This window comes from Pavona decussata, unplaced genomic scaffold (genome assembly GCF_977016875.1).
Source record: "Pavona decussata unplaced genomic scaffold, jaPavDecu1.1 SCAFFOLD_344, whole genome shotgun sequence".
NCBI classification, from domain to species: domain Eukaryota; kingdom Metazoa; phylum Cnidaria; class Anthozoa; order Scleractinia; family Agariciidae; genus Pavona; species Pavona decussata.
In genome coordinates, this window is record NW_028145729.1 from 251,674 (window position 1) to 267,884 (window position 16,211).

General features: G+C 38.1%; 3 protein-coding genes across 3 annotated transcripts; all 3 read right to left on the reverse strand.

The window, feature by feature from the left end:
* Positions 1-1,697: 1,697 nt before the first annotated feature.
* On the reverse strand, positions 1,698-4,095 carry LOC146453209 (brevican core protein-like). Its single transcript, XM_085096889.1, has 3 exons — positions 3,994-4,095; positions 3,101-3,178; positions 1,698-2,664 (listed from the first exon to the last, which is right to left on the reverse strand). Exons 2-3 carry the CDS (start codon positions 3,153-3,155, stop codon positions 2,234-2,236), a joined length of 486 nt encoding a protein of 161 aa, XP_084953015.1. The 5' UTR covers positions 3,156-3,178; positions 3,994-4,095; the 3' UTR covers positions 1,698-2,233.
* Positions 4,096-4,519: 424 nt separating this feature from the next.
* Positions 4,520-8,473, reverse strand: LOC146453210 (alpha-N-acetylgalactosamine-specific lectin-like). Its single transcript, XM_085096888.1, has 3 exons — positions 8,203-8,473; positions 6,600-6,666; positions 4,520-5,227 (listed from the first exon to the last, which is right to left on the reverse strand). Exons 2-3 carry the CDS (start codon positions 6,652-6,654, stop codon positions 4,725-4,727), a joined length of 558 nt encoding a protein of 185 aa, XP_084953014.1. The 5' UTR covers positions 6,655-6,666; positions 8,203-8,473; the 3' UTR covers positions 4,520-4,724.
* A 1,204-nt stretch (positions 8,474-9,677) lies between these two features.
* On the reverse strand, positions 9,678-14,706 carry LOC146453211 (alpha-N-acetylgalactosamine-specific lectin-like). Its single transcript, XM_085096887.1, has 3 exons — positions 14,605-14,706; positions 12,735-12,801; positions 9,678-10,682 (listed from the first exon to the last, which is right to left on the reverse strand). The coding sequence occupies exons 2-3, from the start codon at positions 12,787-12,789 to the stop codon at positions 10,180-10,182; spliced, it is 558 nt and encodes a 185-aa protein (XP_084953013.1). The 5' UTR covers positions 12,790-12,801; positions 14,605-14,706; the 3' UTR covers positions 9,678-10,179.
* Between the last annotated feature and the right edge of the window lie 1,505 nt (positions 14,707-16,211).

A 16,211-nucleotide genomic window follows, 5' to 3' on the forward strand; every position in this document is an offset into this window, starting at 1 on the left:
GAAGTGTTGAGAACTAGTTTGCTTAAATTTCCTCCTAACGTGGCCAGAAAGCCGTCCAAGCGCCCTACTCTAGAGTAAGAAATGCTTCCCCGAGAGGGCGAATTTTCAGCTGCAATCAATTGTTGTCCATGGATTAAAGACAGATATATTAACGAAACCTTCAAAATTTCTTTATGAAACCCTTTTGAATAAATCATTTGCTCTCACGAAGGCGGGGTCTTGTCCTTGAAAAAGTCCTCAGCTCCCAAAAACCACAAGAGATTCGCGCACGAATTTTGCCTGTTGAAAGAAAAAACCGATTCAAATCTCCAACCCCGATCACATTTCCCTTTTTCTGGGTACCGTACGAGGCATATTCCCGTGATAATTGCCCCGGAGGGAAAGGTAGGGGTGGAAGGGGGAGGCGCTAACAAAGGATCCCTAAATTTTCAATTACAGAGCTTTCTAACTTTACTTCAGTCATACCCAAAGCCGGATTCTACATCTAGTGGTGCATTAGCTGAATGCAATGTATGACGAATGGTGGGGAAATTGGAGTGGGCTTGGAAAAAATGTTGGCAAACAACATTACGGTAAAGTACAGTTAACTGAAGGGTTTACATTTTAATGGTTATCTTTTAGGGGTATCGAATGGTCCCATTCAATTTAAAAGTGCTCGCAGAATTTGGCCTCTGCTTGAATTGCTCGCAAAAATTACACGGGTGCTCGCTTGCTCGTGCTAGCAAATTTTTTGCAACTGCTCGCATGCTCGCATTCTCGTTAACATGCGCTCGATTGCTCGAAATTTAATCCTCCTTTGTAGTTATTTTTTATACATATATAAACGACAAATCAGTTATTATATGGTTAAAACAAAAATGTTGAAACATCCTTACTTCTGGCTTCAGTCTTTCTTCAAATGAGTTCAGCCTGTAACTATTGTTCTGTTTTGGAGGTGTCAGACAGATTCTTAGCTATTACTTGGCGCAAAACAACGTATCTTATTTTAAATAAAAGAGAGATTCCGGCTAGCGAAAAATTTACGAAGTACTGGAAGTGTTCGCTGCTCGCTATCTGTATGTTTCTAAAGACGCTCGCCATCTGTCTAAAGTGCTCGCTGCTCGCAAGAAAAAATTGTCAACTGCTCGTGCTCGCAAAAATAAACACACTGCTCGTATGCTTGCAAATGCTCGCAAAGAACATTCGATACCCCTTCTTTTAGTTAATACCACCTAATGCGACAACACTGGACAGCGACACACGCATAAGCCCCGTCTACACGAGCAATTTTTATGAGGCAATTTTTATTTGCCCGTGTAGATGATGAAAAATGAGCAATTTTTATGCGACAACTGCATTTGCTGAAAAGCTGGCGTGTTAGTTTTTATGTGGCAAATAAAAATTGCCCCATAAAAAATTGTCCGTGTAGACGAGATACCACATAAAATGTGACAATTTTTAACGTCTGGCCCGTCTTCTGACTTTTGCCATCTTCCTTTTTGCCTTTTCATGGACATCTCCGATGTGCGAAATTATTACTGACGCAAATTAACAACAAATATTTGTCGAGCTACCTACACGGGCAAATAAAAATTGCCACATACTTTTGCCACATAAAAATTGCTCGTGTTGACGGGGCAATATGTCACACATCGGCATTCCTTTTTCTAGCAGTATGCAGAATGTTTGCCATATGGACCTAGGTTAATGGCCTAGCTCCCACGGGTCTCCTGTAGCTCAGTGGTATAGCATCCGGACCTTACCCAAAATCAAAAGTTTAAATCAGCTTCTAATTCATTATCCTGAGAATCACTAGACAGTACTGTTCACTAGCTTTTATTTGAATGGCACACTTAAGGACAACTGTCGCCAGGTGAGGTAAATGTTGTTTACAACTTTATTTGCATCTGTTCCTTTCAACAGATCTTTTTTTCAGTTACAGTTATGTGAGGACGTAAGGTATTGAACTCGTACCAAAACTCTTCATAGTTTCTTGAGCGGGTAATAGTCAAATCTACTGCTTTAATCTTATCGATCTGGCTTTGATTCGAAGTGAGACTACAGTTGACCTCCCTTTGACACATGCAAAAATCTTCCTGTTTTTCATGTATAAATATTGTTCTTCTTGTGCTAATTTTGGATCATCATTTCCTGGAAAGAAGGGAAGCTAGTACACAGCATCTCTTCCATTCCAATGCCAGATTAATATGAACTCAAAAGTAAAATGAGATTTTAGCAGGTCTGTTTTAACTTTTCACCGCTGCGGCTTTTCGCAAATATATTTCAGTCTCCAATTGCAGTCTGAATGAAGCCAAGTACCCTTGTACCTTGCCCCTTGAATCCAGAACATCCCGTTAGCAATCAAGCAACAGTTTTGGTTGTTTGACCTCATTGACACAGGCTGCTTAACTCCCCAGTTCGTATATACTGGCTTTGTGCCATCAGTCCACTTAAACTCTCGATCCGCACTCCTGTAACTAAGTCCAATCCACGCAGCCTCATAGAAATGCCACCCTTTTTTGGATAGGAGGTGCTTAAATAGGAATTCGTTTTCTTTTTTAGAGTCAATCTTCACAAGATGGGCGCCATTTTTCTGACAATCTGACTTTGCTCTCTTCCAATCTGTGTGTTTTACAAACTTTTTATAGCACTGTTTGCCATTCGCCAGCCATCCTTTTTCACAAGCTAAAAGCAAACAAGCTAAGTAAACAAAAGACTTGATGGAGAACAAGCCCAGACAAAACAGTGAAGGAAAAAAAAAATTTAACTTGAGAAATAAATTCATGTGAGATTACTTTGTTCATAACGTTATTGTTTACCTCTCTCGGCACAGTTTCCCCCCGGCTCGCTTCGCTCGCGTTGTTTTCTTTCGTCCTATCCCCAACCGTAGCCTGTTCACAGGCTATTGTTTACCCAGTGCATCGTTTGACTTTGGAAGGGGAGGGGACTTGGAGCGAGGGGAGAGTTGGACCTGACCAGAACCGTAGTAAGACAGGCTTCCCTGATCTTTTAACCTCGTCTACTGCCTCGGTAGAATTTTGGTTTGGTTCCGGTCTTTCATTTTCTTTTTAAATAAGTCTGTTTATCTTTTAGTTTCCTCAGGCTTAAATCTCACACCAACCTGAAAGGGCCCCCGTGGTACACAAGAGGATAATGAGCAGTACAGGGGTATCCATATATTCGCAGAAAGGAAACCAATCTGAATATAAAGCGATAAGTAAATATGTTTAATTATATGGTGGTGAATTTTCAAATTGTTTAATTATAGAAGTTGACACAACAAAGTGTTACAGTTAGAATCTTAATTATCGTCAGTGATCATGTCAGTTAACACTATCTAGATTCAAGGGGGGGGGAGGGGGAGGGGACGGATTCTGACCTAACCCTTTGTGCATTTTCTCTAATGAGGGTTACTAACGCTAGAAGCATCTGCTCTCAAACCTCTCTTGTGAGACCAAATTACCTAATCAACTGATCAATAAATCCAAATATCTTTGTCCTTTAATTACCGACTGGTAAGCACGACAGTCACCATGTGCCTTTAACGACCTGATTATTAAATCCTGCTTGAATTTCTTCTCATTGTGTCTATAAAGCGAGCATTTACGCTCAACAAAAATATTTGTGATACAATTTTCAAGAATTTTGTCATTGTTATCTCTCTCGAAATCGACCTAGTCCGTTAAAATACCTTTTTGCGTCAATAGAAACTCTTAGAATGTGTCGTTTGACTTATTTGCCATTGGTTTCATCGTAAACGTAAGTAACATAATATCTTGCGGAGTAATTTTGTTCAATATACAGTAACTGAATTAAACTGCCAGTATTAGAGCAGAATGTGTCTCCACTGTTTGTGAAAATTGCTAATTTTATGCTCAGCGTTTCGATTTAATTTACTATTTCTTCTATTGCAACTCATCCTTGCTCCGGTAATTAGGGAAAGAAAATTGATTTTTCTTATAATTTCAAGAAAATTTACAACGAAAACGTGTCATAAAAAAAATAAAAATCTACCTTTCAACACGTCCCTGCAAGCGTTTTCTTGTTCAGTGCGGTAAGATAAACAATGCAGTCACCTTAATAGAGTCAAATTTACATAAAGGCGTTCAACCAGACTTTCTGGCTTCATTGGCTACAAGACATCACGACAAAGGAAAACAAAAGTCACACCATGGGCCACCAGTTAATTAAATTTAAACCTCCATCTCGTCATCTCTGAGAAAGTTAAATGCCAGGATATAAAATGATACGATTCCTCAAAATTGTTTCCAGTTTATACCAGACGAAGGAAGAACATTTCTCTTTCCTGTTTGTGATGCAAAATTCCAACCAATAATAGGCTCCACCTTAGCCCCTCCCAAAAATAAGTCCCACCCGAAAATATCCCTTTATAATGTATTTTGGAATGAGCATAACTCCGGCCAGAGACCTTATAATGGCCATAATCGAAATTTAACGGTAGGGCAGACACTAAATTATAATTCCTGTTAGAGACAATGTTTTTATTTTATTTTAGAGATTCCAAAAGTAAACTCGAGAGGGTGCGTGTAATAATGAATTTAGATATTTAATAACTTACATATACATTTCAATTTCCACAAAGTACCTTAACAGCCTTAAATAAGGCTTTCAAAGCTATGCTAAGCTTTAGCTTGCAAGCAGCAGATTTAATATACAATTTAAGCTGATCTATTATGGGTCGAACTCAGAGCAACAAACAAAAAATCGATAATAGAAAGTTATATTTATTGTTCGTCTTCCAAAACATATTCCTCTCGTTTCTTCTCGCAGATGTACATTATTTTACTTTTGCATTGGAAATCGTTCCACACTCCTACTTGTGGCGGTCCTCCGGGCCAGAAAACTCCATTCGCAATCTCAGCACAGTCTTGGCCGTCTTCTTCGTTTGGTTGGCCATCTGCCCACATCGTACAAGTTTTCTTTTCAGGTGTTCCATCTGTCCAGACAAATTTACCCTCCTCTTCCTTGTCCGTGAGTCCAATCCACGCTTCAATATTTACCTCACCTTCTGGGATTTGAAGAAACGTGTTTAACAAGAAGTTATTTTCCTCTTTTGACTCGATCTTGATCAAATGACCTCCATTGTCTTCGCATGAAGTTTCAGCGTCGCCCCATGATTTCTTTTCACTAAACATCTTAATGCACTTCCTGTAGCCTTTGGGTGGGTCAGATGGCAGGCACTGACTGGCACCGTTGCTGTCGTACTTTTCCCATCCGCTCTCGCACACTGAAATTCGAACCAGAAATAAAAATGCTCAGATGAACACCACTCTCGAATCCCCTATTTAGCAACCTTTTTTTATTTCCTAAAGCTGACGGTCCCTTCCATAGCTTAAAGGGACAGTATCACGCTATTTTTAGTAACACATTGAAAATCGGAAAGACGCTATTCGGTTGATAGCAGCCAAGATATAACGACAAAATTCCATTAAAAGACTATCAGAATGCAAAGAAACTATCCCCGGATATTTTCGTCGGCAGATGACCAAGATTTGAAAACGTCTGGCGGACGTTTTCAAATTTCGCTATTGTAATGCACTAAAAATCGCTAAATTGTACTATATTTTGGTTCAACCTTTCGTCTTAGAATCGCTATTAATATTTCTTTAAATTAGCGATCGAGAAATTAATTAACACAGTGTTCAAAGTTTAAATTTAGTGAATTTTGGCCAAAAATCATGATATCTCCCATCGATCTCCCATGATACTGCCCCTTTAAATAACAACGTCGCAAAAATAATATTATGACGACACGTGATGAGGGAATTACGTCATGCTTTCAGAACAACCGCCATCTCGGAACCGCCATTTTGCTTTTTTTTTCCGTGTATCCAAATCCTCAGAAAATTGGACAGAGTATTTACTTCAAGTGAAAAGACCAGTTTATAGCCATGCGTGACTTTTTGTTCATATGTTTAAGGTAATTAACAGTTTCCCGATATCACATATTTTCACAGACTTAAAAATACAAATATTATATGGTACCAAATTGTTGGCCCAAATTTTTGCAGCTCCGGTTTTTCGTTCATTGACTTTACATGCAGGCACGCGTAAAAAAGGTTTGTTTTTTTTTTTTTCACTCGATATTTGTATCGGAATGTCTAGTAGAATAATCGCTACGGTTTCTGGTATTCAGTTAGGACACTGAGGAGGTGTTTTAGTGCTGTTTTAGCGTTTGAATGTTAACTCGAATAAAAAGCGAAAAGTGTTCCTTTCAGCTGGGCTTCGAGTGAAGAAAATCTTCACCACGAAAATCAGGGCTTCTTACGTAAAATTTAATTATGTTTTGTATTTTTTTAATCCATTGAACTGGCCTTTTGTCGACGGAGAGTTTTTTCGTCTGTGGAATAGACGTATTCCAGTTTGAACTGCCCAGTCGGTCCTCAGGTTACTATACATAATTTTAGCTAGCTCAGCAGTTTCGTCTGAATGGTTATAAGGGTCTCCGTTGAGGTATTTCATGAATTTCTCTATATAACCTTGGCTTTTCGAGATCAGATGTCATGGAACACCTACCGTAAATTAAAATTGTGAAAAACGTCATGTTGGGAAAAATTATTACACTATTCATTACACTCAAGTTATTCCTTATTCCTCACCTAGTGCGGCACAGTTTACGACAAACATCGTTAAAATAGCGTAGAGGAACTTCATTCTTGCACAAAACTACAGGTAAAAATGGATAAAAAGCATTAGTTTGTTATATTACACCAATTAATTACACTGACAGCTGGTGTAGTGTATTCCCAAAGGGAAATTGCCGTAATCCATATAAACTTAGATAGATGTTTACCTGCTCTTTTGTAATTATGTGGAGTATTATTATGCGAGCGCAAAACAATTTTGAGTTAATCCTGAAACTTAACTCAGTTTCAAGTCATGTTTCGACAAACTAAGTGTTTCTTAATTTTATGCCTGGGGTTCTGCTTAAGTGAGGACGGTCGGTGGTCCCCTTCTTGATAGTCAAGTTAGCAAGCTATGCAGACTACGCAAGCGGAGAGGCAAAGATAGATATCAAATCAGCCTCTTCCATGAGGTGCTTCGCTTATCTTCCTGTTTGCTTGCGCAGATCGCTCTGACTCTCTGTTATGAAGCAGTAGACTCGTGCGATGTATTTGAAATTTCGTTGAAATCGGCGCTTTACCGTAGGCAAACTAAAAAAATAGCCAATGGGAAGCTCAGTCTACTGTTCTGGTCAACGTTTCTTAAACCTCCCGAAAACGTGTCGTGCCCAGCAACTGTTTCGTTATGCACCTATAGCTATCAGGACTAGGGAAGGGACTTTAGTAAAGTTCCCTCTAGAAAGCGTTTGTCAATAATGCGATCGGTGACTCGGCTTTCTTGGGGAATTCCCGTATACTAGGTATTACAGTTATATTCATCGCTAACTGTCTACTTCTCTTTGTTGCTCTTTAATTGTTCCTGTTCATTGATATCCAAAAGGTTGTCAATTTTTACTGATACATCATTTTCTTATTTAACTTGTGTAATGAATTTTTTCCTTTTCATTTAAACCGTATCCTAGACCTGACAAAAATACAGCTCCGTAGGATTGAGTTCTTATTTCCTTTCGGTAGTTTTGACAGTATTTTCCAGATCATTCAATATTTTCCAGTTGTTCCAAGATTAGAGTTGACATTTGTGTTGTGGACAGGTTTTGCCTTCTTATTAGACCTTTGGTTGATGCTTTCTCGAAGTTTGAAGTCATAACAAACACTTAAACATTTGATCAACCTGATAGGCTGCCCTTTTATCTATTTCCTAAGAACAGTTGTGCTGCCATTAACCCGCGGTTTGTGCCAATCGAGTGCCCAACAAAAGTTAACGGAAGGGTTGAAACTTCACTACATTATTAGAAAGATAATTACAAAATTGACACTTGTATATAAACCAAATATTTGCTCCCCAAATATGAGCTCGACGCAATAATATTCAGTACCATGACTGTCGCAAAGCAAATTCTATGTATATCTATAAACTAGATATATAATACAATAAACCAGAACGTTTTCGTGAAATCAACAGACAATTACTTTTCACGTCAAAGTGCATTTAGCATTCCTCGTAGGAATGACACACGATTTGAGAAGTAAAATGGGCGTATAAATACTGAAATGCTTATTGTTCGCTATCAATAAATATGTCAAAACCTAAATAAAAAGCTAATGAACAATTAACAGTTTAAATAAAGTAACACCTTACCCTTGATGCTCTTAAACTCAATCACAAGAAATAACAACTTCGTTATGTAGACGACCTTCTTTTGCTCTGCTCTTTACGCGGTTCTCGTGCTCGTAGGTTTATTTTTTTAGTCAAAATAATATTCAAAAGAACGGATGCCTTTGAATCAAACCACCAGCAGAATCATTGAATAAAGAACAGCATGCCTTGGTTTTTCTTTTTAACAGTTGAGTGCCCTTTGCTCGAGCCACCAGTGTTACTTTTGTGGTAATAGATTCTTAAAGGTATGACGTCACAACAACTAAAACTTATGACAAATTCCCACTGGTTAAAATCACAATCACTATTAGATTTGTGTACGAGATATTGGCGCCGTTATGTTCTGGTGACTCTATACAAACCCTTCTAATTTTGTCTCAGTTCTAAACCTTAGACAAAATTAGAAGGGTTTGTATGAAGTCACCAGACCATAAAAGTGTCAATATCCCATTCCCTAATTAGTAATTTGACGTCGATTTTTGTCCTCAATTGTACTGAGAACTTCTTCTATGCTACGCCTTCTAATTTCGTCAAAATAGCGTGCACCAGTTTGGGGACGTTCAGTTGGGAGCAGCAACGACCACGACGCCAGCGAGAACGTTAAGAACAATGGTTTCAATTGGCAAAACACTGGCTCTGCAGTTGCGTTTTCGTCCTCTGCAAAACACCGACGTGAAATGACTACTATCAAGGTTTTATGGAGAACCTGAATGCATGATGATTAATTTCCCTTTCTCTTTCACAACTTTGAAGCCGCCCCAACTACGTTAGTTTCTGGATAGTTCGGCCACATTACAAAAACTAAATGAGTAGAAAATCAATACAAATTCATTCAGAAAACGCGAATGTAATTTTAGAGTCCCATTTTCGTTGGCATCTGCTTAAGGTCTCTAATCCCCTAATAATAATAATAATAATAATAATAATAATAATAATAATAATAATAATAATGCTTTCCATTTACAAAGTGACCCAGGTCTGTCCGTCCAGTTCTGACTAGTGGGAAGCACTTTAAACAAGAAGTTCCGCTATTAAAGGGCAGGTTCCTCCCTCATTTCACACCTTTGTAGGTGTGAGGTGCAAACATAGATGACGTTCAATTCAGCTGTGGCAAGTCGCTGACCCAAGCGTCCTCCGAAAAAATATGCCTTAAAATTTCATAACACCACAGCAATATGAGATATCAAGTTCTAATTTGTTAACAGGATTTTTTTCTGAAAACTAAACCAGTTTTATCGGTAAAGGCTGTAGAAAAGGACATATTGTTTGTCAGTTGTTTACGTTCTGATGATTGATTGACAGCTGAAAGTCAGAATGACCAGGCCAGGCCCCTTTTATACCGGAACTCCCTGTTTAAGAATCGTTTTTTTAGCCCGAGCTGTAGTGGTTACCCCACCCCTCTCCCCCTCCACTCCTGATAAACGTCCTATCTATGATAGAGCAAATGCATGCGCCAGTGTTTTGTTCACTTTATTTTGTCGGTTAAGCATTTCCACCTTCTAAGTGATGGGGAAAAACCTGAACACATCCCCTATTACTTTTAAGCTAGTTCTGCCGAACTATAATTTGAATTTATCACTCGGAAATCTAAGAACCAGCATCTTGATAAATGTCGCGATGTTTGACGAAGAAAGGAAAAAGTAAAAATGTCTTAAGCGTAAGGAAACTGAAACTTTGTTTATAAATCAGTGAAAACATGGAGAGTCCAATCTACTTACAACGATGCTGTTTATTTATTTATTTATTTATTTGTATTTCTATGCCAAATTAAATTATAGGGAAATGATTCACGGCAATGAGTCGATTAAATTCTTACATCGGGCGAAAGGTTGTTAACTTTGCATGAACTTAGCTGCTGGCGTTGATTAGTGACAAGTAGTACAACAACAACTACTACGAACAGCTACTTCACTTAAGCTATTTATGTGCTCCAAATGAAAAGGACCAGTTTCACGATTCTTATGACAAATTATAGTCTTCGCGACTCTTCTCACAGATATACATTATTTTTCTCTTGCAATGGAAATCGTTCCATACTCCAATTTGCGGAGGTCCTCCGGGCCAGAAAACACCATTCGCAATTTCAACACAGTGTTGGCCGTTTTCATCGTTTGGTTGATCCTCTGCCCATACTGTGCAACCCTTTTTTTTATTCTCGGGTGTTCCATCTGTCCAAACAAATTTACCCTCGTCTTTCTTGTCCGAGAGTCCAATCCACGCCTCGATATTTCTCTTACCCATCGGGACTTGAAGGAACGTGTTCAACAGGAAATTGTTTTCTTCCTTTGCCTCGATCTTTACCAAGTGACTTCCTTTGTTTTTGCATGAGTTTTCAGCGTCGTCCCAAGACTTCTTGTGGTTAAATAATTTAAGACACTTTCTGTAGCCTTTGGGCGGGTCTGAAGGCCGGCACGTCTGGCTGGACTCTTTGCTCTCATACAATTTCCATCCACTCTCACATTCTGTATCCAGAAACCAAAGTGTTGGTAAAGTAAGCTCAAGGTACAGTTCTTTTTTTTTTTTTTTTTAATATCTATCTATACGTTATATCGAGAGATCTTGTTCTCTGCTCCGAGAGGTTTTTCTCCGGAACTCCGGTTTTCCCCTCTCCAACATTTGTAAATTCCAATTCGATCTGGAACGTGTCTCCAATTAGTGTTCTGCGCTAAATACATTGGCAGTTAATAAAAGTGATTTATTGATTTCTTTATCTCCAGTACATCTCACACAAAAGCTTTCCCTTTTGGTTTGACTGTCTCGCCACCCACTTCATGCCATAATTGATAAATGGCCGATACATTTTTTCGACAATTTGTAATCACTTTTTTTGTATCAGAGTACTAAGAAGAAAACCCAACAGAAAGAGAACAATGGCACCCTTATATCACAAAAATAATAAAACTTAAAGGGGCAGTGTCACAGATTTTTTTGTGTCACTTTGAATACCCAAAAAACGTATTTGAATCGATGGAATCGCCAAAATAATGGTTCAGTTTTGTTAACAATAACCCTAATAATGCACAGAAACTAGTATTAATTATCTTTTGCTGGGGATGGCTAGGATGGAAATGGATTGCAACTTGAACAAATTGGCCAGTTTTTTTCAACTTCCTCCTGTGTATTGTAGAGAAGTTGTCAAAAAATGCTTATAGTTTGTTCTTCCCGGGATAAATACCTTGATATTTCCTTCTCGGTACTGTAACAGTAATTTCATGTAAGAAAAAAGGTTCTTTGTCAAATATTTGAGCCATTTTGACGAAGATATAGCAAAATCGCCGAGGCAGTGTCCCTTTAAACTATGAAAAGTATAATAAGTACGTGTGAGAGTAGCCCTAACAAGGACTGTTTGAGGTGACATTCATCATGACTGGAGTTCGTACTTATGACATAACTCCTGGGTTCAAACCATTTACAAAAGTATAATACTCTTGACATAATATGAATAGGAGGATTGAAAATGAGTAAAGGATCAGTTTTATTAAGTATAATACGGATCGAGTTTTAAATTTTTAAACGAGTGAGATTCCAATATAATCACTCTCCTCCTAAGCCTGCATGCTGTGTATTCAGCTTTCGGGTTGGGAATGTGGAGGAAAAGTACCCCCGCGGCCTATAGTTTTTCTTTTTTTAATCAAATTTCCTGACTTATCCTTAACATCATCTGGCAATAACTTGGTATAATCCGCCATTTTTCACAAGACTTTATGTTCAGGTTTTCCGTGAGAACAACATTCACATTTTGTCAGGCGCGTTTACCAAAATTTGGTTCTCTTTTCATGGACAAATTTAAGTCTTTCGTCGTGCTTTATATATTCTTAAATCACTCCGCGTTGTTTATTGATATTAATCCATTTCAAATCTATCTGAGGTTTTAGAGAAAACGAGAAATCTAATCGCAAGATGCCGGCTGCTTAGAAATAAAAGACGTAATTTTCGCGTCATGTAACGTGGGAAGTGTGTCATTATTAATTCGTTCAAGTTGTAGCTTTTGTACGTTATGTTATTTTAGCGTTTGGTATTAATTGGAATTATTTTGGAGCCAATTTGCGCATTTATTATAGGGTTAAGGGTAATTGAGATACCCAAGATGGCGGCTACTCAAAAGGCAAAAACGTAATTCCCAAGTCATATGGCGTCATCGTCCCATTTTTTCGATCTCAGTAGAAACAGTTTTGGACGTTATATATAACCTTCAAGTTCATTATTAGATTTTTAATGCTCATGAAGTTGCACAGAAATGGGAGGAGAGGATGGTGTAGAAATGGACCCAACACCACCGGGCATAGGGTTAAATCAATGGCCGCACTTGGTCTGGTGAATCTGTCCCCATGGTAAAAGACATTGGTTTCGTTTGATCTGGTGAAGGCAGAAATCTGGGTTTGAAAATCGGTGTTACCTTTCCAGTAAGAAATCTTTTAGTAAGGAAGAGACAAACTTCGAATACATTAAAATAGCTAGATCATTATAATAGTTATGTCATTCTTCATCATTGAGGTAGTACACATATAACTTACTCAGTGATGTGCAGTTTGCGACAAACGTTGTTAAAATCAATACAAGGATCTTCATTCTTGTACAAATCTGGCAGAAAGACATGAAACAAAAATCACTGGGTTAGGAAATTACACTCAAACCGCGGGATTTGTATTAGGGTGCTGCAAAGAGCATTTTCAGAAGGTAGATATTGTATTACAGTCAGCTACAAATTAAACAGACGCTCTAGTTTCCTTTAAGTTTATAACTGATGAACTATCACACTCTTGAAGACATGCAGTTCCTAAGTTCACCTCAATTTATGTGCAGGTGGCATTGGGTATGTAATTCTAGCTTTTATGTTTGATCTATAAAATATGCCAAGGTTTCGAATCGAGAATTGAAATGCAGTTGTTCGTACCACGTTTATATCTGTCTTTAGTCTGTATGCCAGGCAACTTTTTTTGCATTGAAATGCCAACAATATTTTCTCCCAGTTTAACCCCTAATCGTGGGGGAGAAGGAGGATTGTGCCCTCTTGGACTTTTGTACTTTTATAACCTTTTAATATGTGAACAAGCGCCACCAAACTTTCTGACTTTCTCGTAAATTTATCTTTAAAACCAAACATTAATGTTCATTCAATTTGATATCACAATGGCAACCAAATTTTGACGGACACATTTTTCAGAAATATTCCTTTTTTATGGTAACTTTCATGTTTAAGATTGCTTTGTTCTTCTGTTACGTTTGATTACTTCTAGGTCAATTTGGGTAGCTAGCTAGCTTTCCGAAATTTTGGGCAATCCAAAAATCCAAGTAACTCTTAAATCACATGATGTTAATCACTTCCCGTTGTTAACCCCAAAAGAAACATCACTAGATCTAGACGTATTCTTCATCGTCCAAGTTTCATTACATTGGCTTTAGTATTCTTAGATCAGTAGGTAAGGAACCAGGGGCGCCCCCCCCCCCCCCCACCCCCACTGCTCCCATAACACGAAAACAGCCTGGTCTTAATAGGATCCACGATTAGTCTCCTTGGCTTAATAATAGATTGTGGTTAAAATTTTCTGTATTCGTAAATGCAACCAAAGGTCTGTAATAAGTAAAGTAAACCGTTGTAAAAAGTTTGTTTTTCATCATTAACAACGAGTGGTGAAGAATAAATAACAAGGTGTAAATGATCAAGAAGGAAGAGTGCTATACATGGCCACCTTTTCAATCCATATTTGTGCTACGAACAATCCCAGATTGAAATTTAGTTTCCTCATAAATGGTATGGATAGTTAATACCATGATAGAAAAGATCAAGTCTAAATTTTCTTTTTAACCTCGCGATCAAACAAACTGATTTTCTCTAAGAATAATAAATACGCCAATCTATTATTTAGTAAAACTAGAGCTATACAATGGAGAGAAAATATAAAATAAACAAACAAATTAATGGAAGAGTTTTTCTGAAATCGATATTCTCTCCACCTGAGAAAATGAATATCGCTTTTTTTTTTTGTTCTGGTAGAATGAGGTTTGAAATGATAGTTTTCTTTAGGCCATCACCATAAAACGCTTCGCCTTCCATCACCAGACCGTCCCAATTATTTTCAAAAGATACAATTGTTTCTGACCTCGCTACTTAACTTCCAATTTTTGGGAATCTTTAAGTTTAATATGCTTTTTATGCATCTTAAAATCACTCTGGCTATTAAATCAGCCCTTGTAACGACGTCTTCGAATACATTTTAGAGCAATGTCGACGGCGGCATGGCAAAAAAAAATCATCAAGCTACTGTTTGCAATCATTGGGAAATGAAATATTTCATCCAGATGGCCTAACAAACCAAAGGCTTTTTGTATGTACTAAACAGAATATGACAGAGAGCATTTCGATATATTATGATATGATCTTACCTTTGAAAGGCTTAACCAGACAGACAACTCAAGAAATTAAAAACGTCAAAATATCAGTCGAATTCGAGATTGAATGTGAAAGAAGCCACCGGCAAAACAAACAGAGCTTAAAATAACCTGGTTTCCGATGAATAGCTGGCTGTGTAAGAGCACCAGTGCTATTGGTCTATTTTTTCTCGTGTTTTCTCGTTTCCCACTTAACTTCTAATAAATCCCCTTCACAATCGACGAGAGGCAAGAAATTGCCAGCGCTTTTTCGGGTGATCATTGAAAAAATCAAATGCCCGTTTTGTCTACTTCACTGCGGCCCTTTAGCAGTCTCACTTTTGTAATGCGCATTGCTTTCATTTACATCAAGTTTTCTCCCTCTTATCTTAAATACTGAAAATTTACAATACGGGGTTACCCATAGGTTCCTTTCGGCGGGTCACGGCAGGTATCTGTTCCGATGGCCTTTAAAGTTTCAGAAATTAGGATTTAGCAATAAAGGAAATCGACAGTTTTCTTCGAAAAATAACAGCTCAATATTTTGTAACACTACAAACAGATGGTAAATTCGAGGAATAAAGTTCCCTTTCCTTAAACTTTCTGCAACTTAAATGTTCAGTTAACGCATCCGAGCAAATCAATCTGTATAAGCTTGTACAAATACGCCTTTAAAAGGGTACGACACGATCTAAGGACATTTTAAGTATTTTGCTAAATGTTCTCGTTATGTATCCCTGAGTGACACTACGCTGAGTTAAAAATAGTAGACCACGAAAGGTGATGTCACTTCTTTTCAGTATTAATCACGATCGGGTAAATTGCTTTCCCGGAAATCTTGCCCGGCCTGTTTTTACTGCCTTAACACTTTTGACTACTCGGAAAACACACTCGTTCGCCGCGTTCACTTGCTTGTTTTCGACTGAAGCTTTGGAACTGGGGAATGAGTTTCCATGAGTAGTCAGATTTCATAGAAATGACGGCCTCTAGAATGTTTAAACAATCTAAAAGCTTCTACCATAAGAGTAAAAGGAATCCTGTGACCATTGACTGTTTTATCGAGCCTTTATTGAGAATACTAGTAACTGATTTAACATTGGGTGTTAATAATTTGTAGAGTAGTTATATTCATTAAGTCCTGGCCGATGGGCGTTGATGTCTTAGACTAAGGTGATATATATGGCTCGGTTTAAACGTCGTGCTTCGAACTCACACTTATTTACAGTCATGCCCTTAGTGACCTGGTCTTTGAGTTGAAGCGAGGCTGGAGATGCCTTTGATTTGATACAAACCTCAGTGCTTCTCAAACTTAAACGAAAACTAGTTAGCATAAGAACGACATGATTTTCATCTGAATGAAAACAAATTTGGCAAGTAATTCATGATAAGGTAAGGGTGACTATATGGAGGTTAGGGTTAGGGTTATGTGGGTGACTATATGGTCCATGAATTATACGCCACAAATTCATCTCCAGCCTCGCTTCTACTTGAGATGAGATGACTAAGCAAAGAACTGGAAATTGGGCTTTTAGCCCGACTTCAGCTTGACGTGGGGGGGGGGGGGGGGGAGGTGCTAGCTAGACCAAAATTACGACATTATAACAATACATACATACGCATTA